Here is a 19503-nt window from a genome sequence, read left to right on the forward strand (position 1 = left end):
ATTCACTTCAAACAAAGCTCATACTGGTGAATAAAGAGGTGTGGAGTCCATACACAGCGCATCTCAACATGGGATAGTGGATGTTTGACCCAGACCAGAAATCTGACAGATTATTTACTGACAAAATGATGTGTAACAGCAAAGAGAATGAGGAAGACAACAGGTGTTTTTCTCTTTATTATTATTATTTTAAAAATTTTATTTATCTATTTATTCCCTTTTGTTGCCCTGTGTCGTTTTGTTGTAGTGATTATTGTTGTTGTTATTGATGTGGGTTAAGCGCATGTGGCGCGAAGCGCAGGGACCGGCTTAAGGATCCCGGTTCGAGCCCTCGGATCCCCACCTGCAGGGGAGTCGCTTCACAGGCTGTGAAGCTGATCTGCGGGTGTCTGTCTTTCTCTTCCCCTCTCTGTCTTCCCCTCCTCTCTCCATTTCTCTCTGTCCTATCCAACAACGACATCAATAACAAAAACAAAACAACAAAGGCAACAAAAGAGAATTAATAAATAAATATTTAAAAAAAAGAGCACAGAGAAAATTCAGTAGTAGAGGGGGTCAGGCGGTGGCGCAGTGGGTTAAGCACACGTGGCGCAAAGCGCAGGGACCGGCATAAGGATCCTGGTTCGAGCCCCGGCTCCCCCCCTGCAGGGGAGTCGCTTCCCAGGCGGTGAAGCAGGTCTGCAGGTGTCTTTCTCTCCCCCTCTCTGTCTTCCCCTCCTCTCTCCATTTCTCTCTGTCCTATCCAACAATGAACAACATCAACAGTGGCAATAATAATAACCACAATGCGGCTACAACAACAAGGGCAACAAAAGGGGGAAAAATAGCCTCCAGGAGCGGTGGATTCATGGTGCAGGCACCGAGCCCAGCAATAACCCTGGAGGGGAAAAAAAAAAAAGGCAAAAAAAAAAAAAAAGAAAATTCAGTAGTAGAGCACACTCAGTTAACCATGCATGAAGACCCAGGCTCATGTCCTAGGAACCACACGAAACTATCATGAGTGTCCCCACTGCAAGCTTCATGCATGATGGAAGAGCGCTATGGCATCTCTCCTCGCTCTGTCTCTCTTTTTTTTTTTTTTAATTTTTTTTTTTTGTATTTTATTTAATTTATTTATTCCCTTTTGTTGCCCTTGTTGTTTTATTGTTGTAGTTATTATTGTTGTTGTCGTTGTTGGATAGGACAGAGAGAAATGGAGAGAGGAGGGGAAGACAGAGAGGGGAGAGAAAGACAGACACCTGCAGACCTGCTTCACCGCCTGTGAAGCGACTCCCCTGCAGGTGGGGAGCCGGGGTTCGAACCGGGATCCTTATGCCGGTCCTTGTGCTTTGCGCCACCTGCGCTTACCCCGCTGCGCTACAGCCCGACTTCCATGTCTCTCTTATCTTTATCTGAAATTAGAGTGCTATGGTGTCTCTCCTCACTCTGTCTCTCTTTATCTGAAATTAGAGCGCTACGGCATCTCTCCTCGCTCTGTCTCTCTTATCTTTATCTGCCCCTGTGGCTCCGGACAGACTGTGACCCACATAGTCAACGACTGCCACCTCTCCAGATTCAAAGGAGGTCTCGCAACTTTACATCAGGCTCAACCTGACGCTGTTGACTGGCTACGGAAGAAGGGCAAACGCTAGAAGAAGAAGAATCTGAAATTAGAGCGCTACGGCGTTTCTCCTCGCTCTGTCTCTCTTATCTTCTCTATCTGAAATGAGAGCACTACGGCATCTCTCCTAGCTCTCTCTTTATCTGAAATTAGAGCGCTAAGGTGTCTCTCCTCGCTCTGTCTCTCTTATCTTCTTTATCTGAACTTAAGGCGAAAAGGAAATACCAGACAGAAGCAGTGGGATTGTGCATATGTGAGGTCTTGGAACAAAATTAATAACAACAACATATATCAGATGATCTCACTCACAGATGTTTTCCAAGCAACTAAGCAAAGGACAACACAAGGTGAGTCCTCAGTGGACTGTGGTCTATCATGGCAGATGTGGAGGCTCAGAAGGAGGACGCAGGACAGGGAGGACGGGGGGGGGGGGACGTGCAGCTGGATGAGGGTTTGGTGGAGAGTGCAATGTACTGACACTGATCCTGGGGCAATGTGGAAAGGCACCTCAGTGGCGACAACCATCCTGTGTCTCCCTCAGTGAGGTGGCAGAAATAAAGAAATAAATAAGTCACACCATTTCCTCACTTCTTTACAGCCCTCTCCAAATCAAACACAAAAATTTCGTGCAAGCTGCATGGAAATAAAAGTGTTAGCCAGAGAGAGGGAGTAGGAGGAAGGTAAGGGAGACAAACAACTCCAAAATAGGCTGTTTCTAGCTTGATGGCTTCGGATGGTAGGTTTAAAAACAAAGATTGATTTATCTATTTTGTCTGGCATATGAGATACAAGGGATTATATTTAGGACCCTACATGTTAGCCACTGACACTTCTCCTGGGTCCCAAGACTAAGGCTTTCTGAGGTTCTATCCCCCACACCACCATAAGCCAGAGCTGACCAGTGCTCTGATCAGAGAGAGAGAGGATGGCGAGAGAGAGAGAGAGAGAGAGAGAGAGGAAAAAAGAGAGAGAAAAGAGAGAATGACAGGAAGGGAGAGAGACCTGCAGCACTGCATCACTACTCCTGAAGCTTCCTTGCTGCAGGTGGGGGCCAGGGGCTTGAACCTTTAACCTCGAATATATGGTGGTGCGTGCACTCTACCAGGTCCACCACTGTCCAGCTCTTCAAACACTGCTTTATTATATATATATATTTTAAAAAAATTTACCAGAACATTGCTCAGCTCTGGCTTATGATAGTCTTAGGGTTTGAACCTGAGACCTCAGAGCCTCAAGCATGGAAGTCATTTTGCATAAACACTATGCTATCTCCCCAGTCCTTTAGAAAATACTGTATGTGGGGCCTGGTGGTGGTGTACTAAGTTGGGCACACGTGTTACCTTGTGTAAGGACCAGTTCGGGGCCCTGTCCCCACCTGCAGGGGAAACTTCACAAGTGGTGAAGCATTGCTACAGGCCTCTCATTCTTTCTCTCCTTCCATTTCAGTTTCTCTGTGTCTACAATAAATTAATAAATCCCTCTCAATTTATCTCTGTTTCTATCCTATAGTAAATAGATACATTAAAAAGAAAAATTTTAAAGAAAGAACCTGAGTATCACTCTGGAACATACAATGCCAAGGTTTGAACTCAGGATCTCATGCTTGACAGTCCATGACTTTATCTCCTGTGCCACCTTCTAGGCAGCTTGTTAGAGAATTTGCCAACTAGCCTTTGCCCCTTAGATGGAAGGTCGGGTACATACGCTAATGAATCAAGGGAGAAGTGAATCAATTTATGATGACAAGTAGGGTGGTTATGTAAAAAGGTTTTGGTGCCTGGGGCATCAGAAATTCCAGGACCCACAAGGACCAGCATAAGGATCCCGGTTTGAACCCCGGCTCCCCACTTGCAGGGGAGTCCCTTCACAGGTGGTGAAGCAGGTCTGCAGGTGTCTGTCTTTCTCTCCTCCTCTCTGTCTTCCCCTCCTCTCTCCATTTCTCTCTGTCCTATCCAACAACGACAACAACAATAATAACTACAACAATAAAACAACAAGGGCAACAAAAGGGAATAAATAAATAAAATAAATATTTTAAAAAATTAAAAAAAAAAAAAAGAAATTCCGGGACCAATCTCCAGCAACACCATAAGCCAGAGTTGAGCATTGGGGTCGGGCGGTAGCATAGTGGGTTAAGCGCATATGGCGCAAAGTGCAGGGACCGGCTTAAGGATCCCGGTTCGAGCCCCCGGATCCCCACCTGCAGGGGAGTCGCTTCACAGGCGGTGAAGCAGGTCTGCAGGTGTCTGTCTTTCTCTCCCCCCCTCTGTCTGTCCCTCCTCTCTCCATTTCTCTCTGTCCTATCCAACAATGAACAACATCAACAATGGCAATAATAATAACCACAACGAGGCTACAACAACAAGGGCAAAAAAAGGGGAAAAAAATGGCCTCCAGGAGCGGTGGATCCATGGTGCAGGCACCGAGCCCAGCAATAACCCTGGAGGAAAAAAAATACACACATACATACATACACATACACAGACACACACACACACACACACACACAAGTAACGCTTACACATGCCCAGCTGTGGCACTGTCTGTGTCACACACTGTGGGACTCAGTACTCAGTACTTGTGATGGGCATGGAGATGGGCATGGATGGGAGACGCTGAATCGGCCAAGTCTCCCCATTCCTGCAAGGTTTTATTGGCCAAAGCTTTTGTCATTACTCTAAAAAGTTCAGCTTTCCAAGAAACACTCCTCGTTATTAGCGTTCAAGGAAATCGCTGCTGGTCCCACTGCCATGTCCTCACATTAAGCTTATAGTTGGTGACAACTGTGCCAAGGTAGCAGTGCCAAACACAGCGTTCCTTAGTGACCTCCAGCCAAGGGCGCTAATGGTGATACTTAAATTTTATGCAAGCTTTTCATGCCTATTAACTGCCGGCGGGAGCCAGTCCTGGCTCTGCCACCAGCTCAGCCTGGGCACTTCAGGAAACACAGTGGGAAATGACCGAACAGATGCCAAAGAGGCTGCTTCTCTGTGCTGTTTACTTTAGGAGGGTCAGTCACACAACCACACGTGTGGGAGCACGGCTTCAAGTGTACACCAGCCTGCACAGTAAAGACGGCCACCGTTAATCTGGGTCCTGCTAGCAGACAGATGTGCTGGCCAGAAGACCCACGAGCTGCCGCAGCATGAACTTGTCTTTTTTGTTTTTACGCCAGTGCACTTGTTCTGCTCTGGTTTAGAGGGGTGCTGCAGATTGAATTTGGGAGCTGGGACCTTTGGTGCCGTAGGCTTTTTGCATAACCTTTATGATATTTCCTCAGTCCTCTTTTTAAAAAATATTTATGTATTCCATTTTGTTGCCCTTGTTGTTTTATTGTTGTGGTTATTATTGTTGTTATTGATGTTGTTGTTGGATAGGACAGAGAGAAATGGAGAGAGGAGGGGAAGACAGAGAGGGGGAGAGAAAGACAGACACCTGCAGACCTGCTTCACCGCCTGGGAAGCGACTCCCCTGCAGATGGGGAGCCAGGGGCTCGAACCGGGATCCTTAAGCTGGTCCTTGCGCTTCACGGCACGTGTATTTAACTTGCTGCGTTGCCGCCAGGCTCCCTCTTTCTAAGAAAATATATTATTTACTTTATTTCAGTGAGAGAGTTACAGAGAGAAAGGCAGATGATAGATAGATAGATACGTAGGGACAGAGCACTGCTCCATTCTGTTTTATGTTGGTGCCGGGGATTAAACCGGGGCCCTAAGATCTTCAGGCATGAAAGTCTTCTTGTAGAACCATTATCATGTCTCCATGTCTCCCAGCCCTGCAGTCCTTTTCTTTCTCTTTCTCTTTTAATTTTTACCTCCAGGGTTATTGCAAGGCTTGGTGCCTGTACTGTGAATCCACTGCTCCTGTGTGTTCATTTTTTCCGGATAGGGCAGAGAAAAATTGAGAGGGGAGGAGGGGAAGATAGAGAGGAAGAGAGAAAGATAGACATCTGCAGACCTGCTTCACCATTTATGAAGTGATCCACCCTGCAGGTGGGAGGCTGGGGGCTCGAACCGGTAACCTTGCGTGGCTCCTTGCTCTTTGTACTATGTACATAAAAGATAGACACCTGCAGACCTGCTTCACTGCTTGTGAATTGACTCCCCTGTAGGTGGGGAGTTGGGGGCTCGAACTAGGATCCTTCCGCTGGTCCTTATGCTTCGTGCCACATGCGCTTAACCCGCTGAGCTACCGCCTGACTCCCTGCTTCCTTCCTCCCTCCCTTCCTTCCTCCCTCCCTTCTCTCTCTCTCTCTTTTTCTCTCTCTCTCTCTACCAGAGCACTGCTCAGCTCTGGTTTATGGTGGTGCAGGGGATTGAATCTGGGACTTTGGAGCCTCAGGCATGGGAGTCTCTTTGCATAACCAGTACGTATCTCCCCCTGTTCATAACCTTGCCTTTGCAATGACATTGCCTCGCTTTCACCTTGAGGCTCCTGAAGCCCTGAAGTGTCTCCGTGATCTTTCTAGACAGCTTCCCCAGAGCAATGCAGCATTTATTCATCACTATGTAACAGATCTCTAGGACACAGCAGAACTGCCTTTACTAGTGAACATATTACATGGCTCAAGAGTCAGTATGAGTGGTCTGGGTGAGGGTGCAATGCGTGAGGTGTTGGACTCTCAAGCCTGAGGTCCTGTGTTTGGTCCCTGGTGGTGCCATGTGCCAGTGATGTCTGGTTCTCTCTCTGTTTCTCTTTCATTAATAAATTTAAAAAAATCTTGGGAGTCGGGCAGTAGCACATTGGTTTAAGCTCAGGTGGCATGACGCGCAAGGACCGGCGTAAGGGTCCCGGTTCGAGCCCCCAGCTCCCCATCTGTAGGGGAGTCGCTTCACAAGCGGTGAAGCAGGTCTGCAGGTGTCTGTCTTTCTCTCCTCCTCTCTGTCTTCCCCTCCTCTCTCCATTTCTCTCTGTCCTGTCCAACAATGACGACATCAATAATAAATAATTACAACAATAAAACAACAAGGGCAACAAAAGGGAATAAATAAATACTAAAAAAGAAGAAGAAGAAAAAAAAATCTTTATAAAAAGAGCTGGCGGGGGCAGGCAGTGACTCACCTGGTTAACTGTACGTACTCCAGTGCTCAAGGACTGAGGTTCAAGCCCCTGAATGGGGGAAAGCTTCAACAGGTGGTGAATTACCGCTACAGGTGTCTGTCTCTCTTTATCTCCCGTCTCTCAATTTCTCTTCATCTCTTATGATAAATGAGTTAAAATTTTAAAAAAGATTAGGAAAAAAAGAGCTGGGGCTACTAGAGAGAGAGTATAATGTCGTTATTGTTGTTGTAGTTATAATTGTTGATGTTGTCATTGTTGGATAGGACAGAGAGAAATGGAGAGGGGAGGGGAAGACAGAGAGGGGGAGAGGGGGGGAGCCGGGGGCTCGAACCAACCGGGATCCTTATGCCGGTCCTTGTGCTTTGCGCCACGTGCGCTTAACCCACTGCGCTACCGCCTGACTCCCTCTATCTATTCCTTACCCTTCCTCTATCTCTTATTAAAATAATTAAATAAAAATATAAATAACCCTGGTGGCAATTAAAAAATTATGTGTGCACGTGAAATTTTTCCTAATGATTTGACAGTCAAATTCCTAGAGCCACTTCCTGTTTCTGCAACACAGTTTTTTCTTTATATAGAATCAATGACACAGAAACTCTGCAAATTTATCCTACGTAAATGTGCACATCTGTGGTCTCTAAGAAAGAAGAGCTCCAGAGATGTGCCTGTATTGTAGGGATAACAGTGACTGATCTTGAGTGGCGAGACTCCTCGAATTTTACTTGGGACAGATCCCTTTGACAGATGGTGTGTGTGTGTGGGGTGTTTAGCACTGCCAGATACAACAGTGATTTTTTTAATATAATTTTTTAAAATATTTATTTTATTTATTTATTCCCTTTTGTTGCCCTTGTTGTTTTATTGTTGTAGTGATTATTGTTGTTGTCGTTGTTGGATAGGACAGAGAGAAATGGAGAGAGGAGGGGAAGACAGAGAGGAGGAGAGAAAGACAGACACCTGCAGACCTGCTTCACCGCCTGGGAAGCGACTCCCCTGCAGGTGGGGAGCCGGGGTTCGAACAGGGATCCTTACGCCGGTCCTTGTGCTTTGCGCCACCTGCGCTTAGCCCGCTGCGCTACCGCCCGACTCCCACAACAGTGATTTTTATAGGGCACAGCATGAAAACAAAATCCCAGAAAACATCTGAAGTGACCCTTCAGTTTCTGGTCCTGATGGTATCTGAAATGATTAGCACTTGCCATCTGTCCCTTAGGAGAAATGACATCTCTTTGGACTGCAACATTTCCTGGGGCTTTCGAGCCAAATGTGAGACGTATCCACTTGGAAGGGGTCACTCACTGCCCACTGTGTCGCTGGATGATTTATCCAGGTGGCCCTGGGGTACTGGACTCAAGTAGGAAGACAGACGCACAATGCTGAGGAGGTGAATGGAATCTGTGGACTGCTCTGCAGTCACCTCGCCTTCCAACATGAAGACCCCTAATCTCATTTGCTATATTTTTATCTTTAGGTTCCCGATGACTCAATGATTTGTTCTGCTTTATATTTTAATGCTTTTCAGTCACTAAGTTACAGAAGCCACCATGACGCCAACCTGACTTCCTGGGCCAATGACGTCACCAGTGTGTCCTGGAACCCCACTCTGCAGAGCCCTGAGTCACTAGGGAAAGACAGAAACAGGCTGGGGGTGTGGACTGACCTGCCAATGACCCTGTCTAGTAGAGAAGCAATGACAGAAGCCAGACTTTGCACTTTCTGCACCCCATAAAGATCTTTGGTCCAAACTCGCAGAGGGGATAAAGAACAGGCAAACTTCAGGGGAGTGGGCAGTGAGTGGCACACAGGGTTAAGCTGTGGCCATGAGGCACTGCAAACACAGTGAGCAACCACACCTCATCTGTGATCCCGGAGAAGATGGAACCGGACATGCTGTGGCCCTGTGAAGGGCAGTGGTTATGTAGCCCAGATTTACACAGTCTGTCAGTCCATCTCCAAAGCTTGGTGGCCTATTACCAGAAATATGTGGACGAGGCTTCCAAGGAGAGCACAGTTACCCTCGGCCAGTAACCACTGGACTCTGCTGGTAGCTGACACCAGAATCCAGAAAGTCTGGAGGTCCTGCAGCCTGCGCTCGCTACCGGAAATCCTACCCGTAATCTCACTGTGGGGATTCGGGTTTACCTTTATAATAAACAGTGGATTGAGAGCTTTAACAACATAAAACTTAGAATAAGCATATATTGGGAGTCGGGCAGTAGCACAGCGGATTAAGCGCATGTGGTGCAAAGCGTAAGGACGGGCGTAAGGATTCTGGTTTGAGCCCCCGGCTCCCCACCTGCAGGGGAGTCGCTTCGCATGTGGTGAAGCAGGTCTGCAGGTGTCTGTCTTTCCTCCACCAATGTGTCCTGGAGCTCCGCTTCCCCAGAGACCCACCCTACTAGGGAAAGAGAGAGGCAGGCTGGGAGTATGGAACAACCAGTCAACGCCCATGTTCAGCAGGGAAGCAATTACAGAAGCCAGACCTTCCACCTTCTGCAACCCACAAAGACCCTGGGTCCATACTCCCAGAGGGATAGAGAATGGGAAAGCTATCAGGGGAGGGGGTGGGATATGGAGATTGGGTGGTGGAAATTGTGGGGAGTTGTACTCCTCCTACCCTATGGATTTAATTTATCCTTTCTTAAATAAAAAAATAAAAAAGAATAAAATAAAGAGAAAGTTTTTGATGACTCAAAACTACTGAAATTTCATTTTTTATTTTGCTTTCTTTGTATTTACCAACACTTCCATGGTGATTTTCTGCTCCCTGATAAGGAACTCAGAGGCTGAGTACGTAGATTTACTATAATAGTTACAGACTCTCATGCATGAGGCTCCAAAGTCCCTGGTTCAATTCCCTGCACCACCATAAGCTAGAGGTGAGCAGTGCTGTTAAAAAAAAGAAAAAAATGCAGGCTCCTTGATCCCGTCCCAGACACACTCCGCTCACATGGTTCTTGCTTTATTTTAATATTTATTTACTTATTCTCTTTTGTTGCCCTTGTTGTTTTTTATTGTTGTAGTTCTTGATGTCGTCGTCGTAGGATACGACAGAGAGAAATGGAGAGAGGAGGGGAAGACAGAGAGGGGGAGAGAAAGACAGACACCTGCAGACCTGCTTCACCGCCTGTGAAGCGACTCCCCTGCAGGTGGGGAGCCGGGGGCTCGAATCGGGGTCCGTATGCCGGTCGGTCCTTGTGCTCTGTGCCACGTGCGCTTAAGCCGCTGCGCTACCGCCCGCCTCCCGGTTCTTGCTTTAGACTTCTGGTCTCACACCGCAAACTCCTCAGTCAGCCTGGGCATACACTGCCTGTCTTCCCCGTCTTGGCATTTACTTAACAGTTCTATTAACAGGGACTCAGCACAGGCTCGTATTGTTGGAGGTCGTGCTGTAGGTCAGTCTGTGATGGTTAAGTCAGCATGGGACCGTTGTGGACAAGTCTTTATTCAGTCACTGTATGTGGTACTGGGACCAAATCATGTGCCGAACCCTGTACTCAAGGGAAGTCGCCTGCCTGACTCCAGGCGTCTCCTTCTTCATGATCTTTCCAAACAATCGGCTCTGAAGGAAATAATTCAGGTTTAAAAATATATCAAAAGCGATTTTTTAAAAAAAAAATTTTAAAGTACTTATTTATTCATGAGAAAGACAGGAGAGAAAAAACCAGACATCGCTCTGGTACATGTGCTGCCGGGGATTGAACTCAGGACCTCATGCTTGAGAATCCAATGCTTTATCCACTGCGCCGCCTCCCGGACCACTATCACAAGGTTTTTAAGGATGAGGTGGCTCTGACGTTTACTGTGGTGAGGGCAAATTCAAGTCTTAGCTCATGTACTCACACTCCTTTGTAATCTCTGGAAGTTTTCTGGACCAAATGCTCTTTAGTCTCCGGCTTCCCGGAACCCTGGTCATAAATCCCAGAAAGCACAACAACTATAACACCACCGTTAAAAAAAAAAAAAGCCAAATTCAAGCCTATGTCCATACATAGAACAGTGATGTGCAAAGCAGTACTTTGTAACAAGCCAAACCTGAAGACAACAGAATGTATTTTTCTCTGTCAGGGAATGGGGCTTCACTATTCCAGGCTTTTTTCTTTTTTAAACATTTATTTATGAGAAAGATAGGAGAGAGAAAGAACCAGACATCACTCTGACACATGTGCTGCCAGGGATCGAACTCAGGACCTCATGCTTGAGAGGCCAAAGCTTTATCACTGCGCCACCTCCCGGACCACTCCAGGATGACTTGCACCGGCGACTCCCCCAGTGCGCTGGGTCTAGGTTTGAACCTGGGTTGAGTGCATGGCAAACCCGGTGCCTTCCTGGGTAACCTTGTCTGTCCCACTGTATTTCTGCAGATGAGCAGATAATTTGTGGGTTAGAGCCATAGACCAGAGTATCTGCTGTTCATCAATAAACAGCAATGAGCTATTGAAAGAAGCAATTTATAAATCTCAGGCTAAGTTTCTGTCCTACTGAGTAAAAGAAGCCTGACTACTTCCCTAAGACAAAAAAAAATACGGGTTCCATTCATATCAAATTCTAGAAATTGAACTCACAGAGGCCCCAGGTTCAAACTGCAGAAAATGCAAACTAGTTAAAAGATTAAAGTTTGCCTGGAGATAGGGACCAGAGCAATAAATCAAAAGCAGCACAAGGAAACTTCGTGGGTCTGACATACTTACTGTCTTGTGATTTCATGGGTTACCAGTCTTATCCAATGGTGTTCATTAAAAGGTTTAGTTTACTGTACACCAATTACCCTTCAGTGCCCAAGTTGTTTTTGTAGATGAGCTTTATTCTCTCCATTCCTTCCCTATCAATGTAAAGGGATAGTGAAAATACTCCTGTCCTAACCAGCACAAATTTCCTATAATCAGGGGTAATTAAATTGTGTTTGAATGAAGGAGACAGATGGGGAAGTAGTAGCAAGACTTCTGTGCCTGAAACGCCAGAGGCCCCAGGTTCAATCTCCAGCACCATCATTATACCACAGAGCCAAGCAGTGCACTGATAAAAATTAAAAATGTGGTAATACTTTATTGTTAATAATGCAGGAGGGTCTCCAGATACCTGGATCCTGTCCGTCTCTGCACATCACATGAGATCACTGGGAAATTATGTGTGAAGGTAAGAAACTTGAGGCAGAAGACAGAATTTTAGCAGCCACACAATATTCAGGCCTGAATAGAGCTTTTCAAGTTGGCTGCATGTTCAGCGAAACCCTTTAGGTAAAGCAGCCTGGATTCTTCTTTTTCTTCTTCCTTTCCAGGGTGATTGCTGGGGCTCGGTGCCTGCATTACGAATGCACTGCTCCTGGAGGCTATTTTTTCCCCTTTTGTTGCCCTTGTTGTTTATTGTTATTATTGCTGTCATTGTTGGATAGGACAGAGAGGAGGGGAAGACAGAGGGGGAGAGAAAGTTAAAGACACCTGCAGACCTGCTTCACTGCTTCTCCCTATAGTTGGGGAGATGGGATTCTTCTTCAGGTCCTTGAGCTTTGTGCCACTGCGCTTAACCCACTGTGCTACCGTCCGGCCCCAGTCTGGATTCTTCTTCTTCTCTTTTTTAAATATTTTTATTCATTTATTTTTGGATAGACAGAGAAACCGAGAGGAAGGAGGATATAGAGAGGGAGAAGGTGAGACACCTGCAGCCCTGCTTCCCCACTCATGAAGCTTTCCCCCTGCAGGTGGGGACCAGGGGCTTGAACCCAGTCCTTGCACACTGCAATGTGTGCGCTTAACCAGGTGCACCACCACCTGGCCCCACAGCCTGGATTATTCTAAGGACGTTGCTGGCTTGGGCTATGTAGGCCTATGTGTTCTAACTGGTGGAAGGCCAAAAGCCTGCCTGGCTTCTCTCTCCTGGAATCTAATGGCAGTTGAGAGCTACCTTTTAATTGGACGGTGGTTGTCTCATGAGTTAAAGCAGGTTCCCTGGGTCTGATGAGAACCGGCCAGGGTCTGTGTCCCTAATCTGTTTAGGTCAGGAGAGAGAGCTCAGCCCTAAGGAAGGAAAACATTTAGGCCAAGACAGTTAGAGCTGGCTGCTGCCTCAGGCTAGATGAGAGGATTCGAGAGAGAACAGCTACCCACCTGGAGGCCACCGCCACAGCCTCCATCGCCCTGTAACGTGACCAACTTGTATTTGCAATGAGACACGATGCTGTTGTTAAGTCAGCAACATTTCATCTTGTGGCTTATCTTCCAAACACCAGAAGAGGTACAACTGTGAACAGCAGTGCAAGGCAGACTCATCAACGTGGGTGAAAATTCAAGTGATGCTCAGCATAGCACCGTTACACTTCAGAGAAAGATGCAAACTGCTCCTGTACAAAACCCTCTGAGTCCTTTATTAACATTCGGAGATGTGCAGTACATACACTTAACAGCATCACACCAGTCACAGAAGTACAGGGAGCCAAGGACGTACTTCAGAGCACGGGCTCAGAGCAGCTCACGGTGTTGCCAGCTCGGCATCGCCACAGAGCCCTGCTCTGACACACGCAGGACGGACGAGAACAATTTCACTTTGAAATGGTTCTTGGGGGGGGGGGGAGACAAGAACCGATAGTTCAAACCCTTTCGAGAGCTGTGGCAGGTCTCTGGGTGCCGTGGCACTGCTGCGGAAGGCCGGGCTCAGGCATCTGAAGGTCCGACGTAGCCAGGACCGACTGTGGTGCAGGCAAGGGTTTGGATGCTCAGTGTGGAGCTACAAGATGGTCCAAGTGGATACTTCTCAGTCTGGGCTCGGCACAGATCCCGCAAGGACCCATCAGATAAACGGTCTGTGCCACTGACTCCAACGGGCAGGCACCAGGGCACCAGGGGCTGCTCAGGACACAGTCGGCCGAGGAGGGGCACCTGGGAGAGGCGTTCACTGTGTCGCCGCAGCCCCGTTCCTTTTGTGCCAGTGGATGCCGCGGGTCCCTCTGCTGTCACATGGGAACAAATCCTTTATTTCAATGTTCCACTCGGAAGATAACCAGAACCCTCCCCCCCAAACCCCTCCTGTTATTCTTTATAAATTCTGTTTCCAAAGTCCTGATTCTTCTGGGCCTAGACTTTTTCCTTGCGCTTCAGTTTTGACACTTTCTTGACAGTCCCGTTCTTGTTCAGAAGCTTCAGCACGCGGTCTTTGTGGTCTAACACTTTAAGCATGGAGTCTCTGGCCTCGCTGATTTGATCCATCACAAGTTTACACCGCTGCATGTTCCCCTGAAACAGAAGAGATCACGCCATCTATCAGTAATCATGAACACAGGCCTTTTTAAAAACTGCCACCATGGTCACTGCTAGGTCTTGGTGCCTCCACGACGTCGCTGTTGCTGGAGGCTGCGTGCACAGAGGCTGAAAGCTGCGGGTGGGCGGGAAGGCCCTGCAGCACTGCTTCACCACCTGTGAAGCTTCCTCCCTGCAGCTGGGGACCAAGGTCTTGAACTGGGATCCTTGTACACGGTGACCTGTGCACACTACTGAGTGTGCCACTACTTGGCTCCAAAGGTGGCTTTTTCCCCACACGTTACTATTAAAGGTATAGATTTCAGAAGGACTTTTCTTTCTTAATAAATTTTGTTTTATTTTAATGAGAGAGATACAGAGAGAGTAACAGACAGCACAGCACTGCTCAGTTCTGGCTTATGATGGTGCTGGGGATTGAACTTGGGACTTCGGAGCCTCAGGCATGAAAGTCTTTTTTAAAAAAATGTATTTTTATCTATTTATTATTATTGGATAGTCAGAGAAAATGAGAGGGGAGGGGGAGATAGAGAGGGGAAGAGACAGAGACACCTGAGCCCTGCCTTCACCACTTGTGAAGCTTTCCTCCTGCAGGTGGGGAACAGGGGCTTGAACCTGGGTCCTTGTGCCCTGTAATGTGTGTGCTTAACCAGGTACACCACCACCTGCCCCCCCCCTCCCCCCGTATGAAAGTCTTTTTGCATAACCATTAGGATACCTCCCCAGCCCTAGGACTTTTCACCACTGGCTATTTTGAGGCTTTCATGTATATAAAATATACTAGTTCTTAAAACAAAATAATGTGGGTTGCAGTTAGTCATAAGCTTTCTAGTAACGGGATCACAGTACAAGAGAGGGAGATGGAGAAGCAGGAGTGTCCAGTGAACAGCTACATGACGGACGTGCTCAAACCTGTATCAGTTCACTTATTCGATGCAGATCGTCATCAGTGGCCGCTTTTTTCTTGGGGATGATTCCTTCCTGCAGGTTGGTGAGTCTTTCATAAACATCATGTTCTAGGTTTGTCTGCAATGTACAACAGGAAGGGCAGTGTGATTCCCCACATGCTTTCAATTACCTCAGATTCACCTCAAATTACCTCTAGAAAATGCTGCAGTAGCTGTTCGGTGATAGAATCCTTTCTCTCAAAGACTAAGACACAGTAAAGCAAAATGATTAATGACTTACAACTTGCCAAAATCCAGTCTACCCTCAAGGATAGACACACACACACACACACACACACACACACACACACACACACACACACACACACACACACACACACACGTGCGCACATCCCCCATAAAAATATATCTATGAAGGATAGGGAGAGATGACCAAAGCATAACTCTGGCACATGTAATGCTGAGGACTGAACTCAGGACCTTGTGCTCGAGAGTCCAACATTTTATTTACTACACTAACTCCTAGGCTGTCAATTTCTTCATTTCTCAGGGTTGTAGGGGAGACATGTAGCATGAAGACCTCACAGTACCACTCTGCCATATATGAACTCTCACAAATAAATTCTAAAGACTACCCTGAATTCACAATTCTTTTCAAAAACAAATTTACAAGTTTCAAAGAAATATGTTTTTCTCTAAGTACAGAAACAAGGCATCATTTCCGACAGTGTTCTGTAGACCACTGCTACTTTAAAGACAGAAAAACTTCACGAGGTTGTTCTCATAACCTTCCTTTTGTCTTTTTTGGTGAAAAAAAAAAGGTTCCTTCCTCAGGATTTCAGAGACAGCTGAACACGTGACACCTGTGACACCTGCTGACACTGCACAGGTGAAACTAACAGTGGCTGACTAGCCAATGTACTTCTAAGTCCAGGGATGTGGCTTTCACATACCACGCATGGCTTTTTTTTTTTTTTTTTTTACCAGAGCACTGTTCAGCTCTGGCTTATGATGGTGTGGGGGATTGAATCTAGGACTTTGGAGCTTCAGGCATGAGAGTCTCTTTGCATAACCATTATGCTATCTACCCCCACCCTGCATGGGGGTTTTATTTAAGAAAGCAGTGAACAAAGGATTTAGGAGGCAGACTTTCCAGTATTGAAAGGCTCCCTGAGGGGCCGGGTGGTGGTGCACCTGGTTGAGTTCACATGTTATAATGCACAAGGACCCAGGTTTGAGCCCTGGTCCCCACCTGCAGGGGGAAAGCTCCACAAGTGGTGAAGCAGGGTTGCAGCCCTTTCTGTCTCGACTTCTGGCTGTCTCAAATAAATAAATATAGATAATAACAATAGTGATAATAAAGCATGCATGGCAAGAAAAAAATTCTAAAGAAAAAGAAAAAGAAAGACTCAGGTAGAGGGTAGATAGCATAATGGTTATGAAAAGACTCTCACGCCTGAGACTCCAAAGTTCCAGTTTCTAGCCCCCACACCACAACAAGCGAGAGTTAACAGTGCGCTGATAAAAAAAAGAAAAAAAAAAAAAAAGGCTCTCTCTGAGGTGGCCTAGGAAGTGATGTATAATTAATAGTGTCTGATTTGCAGACATTAAGTCCTAATTTTGACCCCTGGTATCACACACATAACAGTAAGGTTCTGGTTCTAATTCCTTCCCTCTTATTAAAAAGACAAGAGTAAAAAAATCCTGTAAGAGGATATGGCTGTTTTATTTCAGTAACACTGCAAACTAACAGGGACGTAAAGTTCATGATTCAGGATGAAGAGAACCATGCCTGGTCCCCACTGTAAGGAGCAGAGGAGGGAGGAGGGCTGACAAGCCGTGTGAAACTCCCTCATCTTCTTTCTTTTTTGAAGATTTTATTTCTTTATGAGAAAGATAGGAGGAAAGAGTGAGAAAGAAAGAACCAGATGTGCTGCCGGGGATCGAACTCAGGACCTCAGGCTTGAGAGTCCAAGGATTTATCCATCTCGCCACGTCCTGGACCACGAAACTCCCCCATTTTCTTCAGATGTCATGACAACACATAATACTGAACTTGCAACATACTTTAATTCAAATGTACTTAGATTATAGTTATGGCCTAGGTAGGGTAATTATATTATTCATCACTCATAAAAATTCTAACATGACCTACTACTAATTAAAATGTTCAGAATTATTCAAAAGACAGTGCTCTATGAATTCAAGACACTGTCAGCATGGGTTCCTCACTCCAGAACCATAACTGCCAGGACTACCTACCAGCTGTAGTAACTGGGCGGCGCAGAGGTGGACCTTCCAGCCTTGGGCACGACAGGATACTCCTTTCTGATTAGCTATTTCCTGAAGCATAGCTTTCTTCTCCTCTGGGGCATGAGAAAAAGATACACTTCAGTCGTATAAAGTGAAAATAATCTGTGTTCAAGTTACCTAACTGCTACTGTTTTATTAAAAATTCCTTTCCTTAAATACTTTAATGAAATCCTTTGCATTTAGATAAGGAATAGCAGTCACATCATGAATCAAAGTGCTCTCTTTGTTCGCCCCAGAAAATTGTCTGAAAGGCATACTCTATTAATTTAGCGAGTTCAAAGGACAACAAATCAATATTCTAATCTCTTTAAAAGGGGAAATGGCCTTCAGTAGGCTGGAGCCTTGCTTGGTCATGTGTGATGCTTGGAAACAGCCTTAGAGGCTGTTTGGTCTTACCTAGACTTTGGAGAAATTATATGAATATTACAAGTTTGGGTAAAGTTTAGTAAACAGAACTGTAATAAAATAAATATGAAATATGCATCTGGACCGGGGAGATCAAACCAGGGATAAGTGCTTGTCAAAGGTAAATTTAACTTTATCTGTGAATGGTTTTCTTTGTTGTTGAAGAGGCTGCACCACTCTGCGCTGACTTTTTCAGACGGAGAGAAAGAGAGACAGACACACAGACAGACATACTTCCCAGGCAGTGAAGTTTGTTGTGAAAGGTAATTTGAAAGGGAACTGTCAGATCTAATGAAGAAGCCTATGCTGTGGGGGCAGGGCGGTGGTGCACCTGGTTAAACACACATGTTGCAATATACAAGGGCCCAGGTTCAATCCCTCTCACCACCTGGAGGGGGAAAGCTTCTCGAATGGTGAAGCAGCGCTGCAGGTCTCTCTCTCTCACTTCCTTTCCTCTCAATTTCTGGCTGGCTCTGTTCAATAAATAAATAAACACACACACACACACACACACACACACACACACACACACACACACACACACACACGCAGCCTAGAATGTGGGTTGACTAGTTTATAATGTAGAGCAGGGCAAGAAAGCCAAGAAGTCTCTGGGGGCAGATAAATATTAGACACTGGCCTCAGAAACAAGTATGGCAAGCTATAACTGCGACTTGGCTGGATTACTTTGCAGAGGAATTTGTATTTCAGGGCAAATTCCAGGACTGTGTTCTAACAGAACAAACATCATGTGACTCATGGACTTATGAATGAAACGTGTCTGGGGAAAGAGAGGAGGGTCCTAACACTACCAGTGTCGCTGCCACTCCAGAATGAGAGAGGGCACAGCCAGAGTTGTGTGTCCCTGGGGAGGAACAGCAGAGGTGTGATTCTTGGTGGTGGGAATGGAGGTGATTACACTTCATTAAAATAATCCAGCTGGGGGACTGGACAGTAGCGTAGCGGGTTAAGCGCACGTGGCACAAAGTGCAAGGACTGGTGTAAGGATCCCGGTTCGAGCCCCCAGCTCCCCACCTGCTGAGGAGTCACTTCACAGGTGGTGAAGCAGGTCTGCAGGTGTCTGTCTTTCTCTCTCCCTGTCTGTCTTCCCCTCCTCTCTCCATTTCTCTCTGTCCTATCCAACAATGACATCAATATTAACAGCAATAATAACTACATCTACTAAACAAACAAAACAAAACAAAAAAACAAGGGCAACAAAAGGGAAAATAAATAAGTAATTTAAAAAAATGTGTCAGGCTTGGGACACAGTATAATGGTTATGTAAAAGACTGTTATGCCTAAGGCTTCAAGGTCCCAGGTTCAATCCTCAGCACCATAAGCCAGAGCTGAGCAGTGCCCTGGTGTCTCCCTCTCTCATTAAAGGGGGGATAATGCAAGTTGAAAAAAACAATAAATAACATTTTATTTACTCATTTATTTATTTATTTGCTGTCACTAGAGTTTCGCATCTCTCGGTCAACTTTCTGAGGTAGAAGAGGGGGTCGGGAAAGAGAGAAACCACAGAACTGAAGCTTCCTTCAGTGTCCTTATACTTCATGCGAACATGGAGGTTGGAAACTGCGTTGTACACAGGGTGAAGCAGGCACCATCCAAGGTGAGCTATCTTGTCAATCCCAATAAATGAAAATTTAAAAGTTCAATAAAATGACCTAATGACTGATTACCAAATCTGAAGTCATATAAAAGAGTGAAGAGAAATGAGTAGATGCGAATGAGAAGTGCGTGATGCTACTATAAGCACCGTCGCATGACTAAGAGAAGCAGAAGATGACAGGACGAAGAACAACTGAAAGAAAAAGGCTGAGGGGCGGGAGAGCTTAGCTGGTAGTGTGCACATTCTGCCATGTGCAAAGGACCTGGGTTCAAATCCCTGACACCATATAGGAGAACAGCATCAGAGGAAATTCCAGGAACAGTAGAGCAGGGCAAGAAGGGCAGGAAG

General features: G+C 46.1%; 1 protein-coding gene across 2 annotated transcripts in view; it reads right to left on the reverse strand.

The window, feature by feature from the left end:
- Window positions 1–10757: 10757 nt before the first annotated feature.
- SAP130 (Sin3A associated protein 130) overlaps window positions 10758–19503 on the reverse strand; it is a 62778-nt gene continuing 54032 nt past the window's right edge. For both annotated transcript variants that reach the window (XM_007520889.3, XM_007520886.3), the window contains 3 exons: window positions 17082–17185; window positions 14824–14937; window positions 10758–13890 (listed from right to left, as the gene is read on the reverse strand). In XM_007520889.3, the coding sequence (XP_007520951.1) occupies window positions 13732–13890; window positions 14824–14937; window positions 17082–17185 (377 nt within the window). In that variant the 3' untranslated portion in view covers window positions 10758–13731. The remainder of the gene's footprint in view (window positions 13891–14823; window positions 14938–17081; window positions 17186–19503) is intronic.

This window comes from Erinaceus europaeus, chromosome 18, assembly GCF_950295315.1.
Source record: "Erinaceus europaeus chromosome 18, mEriEur2.1, whole genome shotgun sequence".
Classification (NCBI taxonomy): Eukaryota; Metazoa; Chordata; class Mammalia; order Eulipotyphla; family Erinaceidae; genus Erinaceus; species Erinaceus europaeus.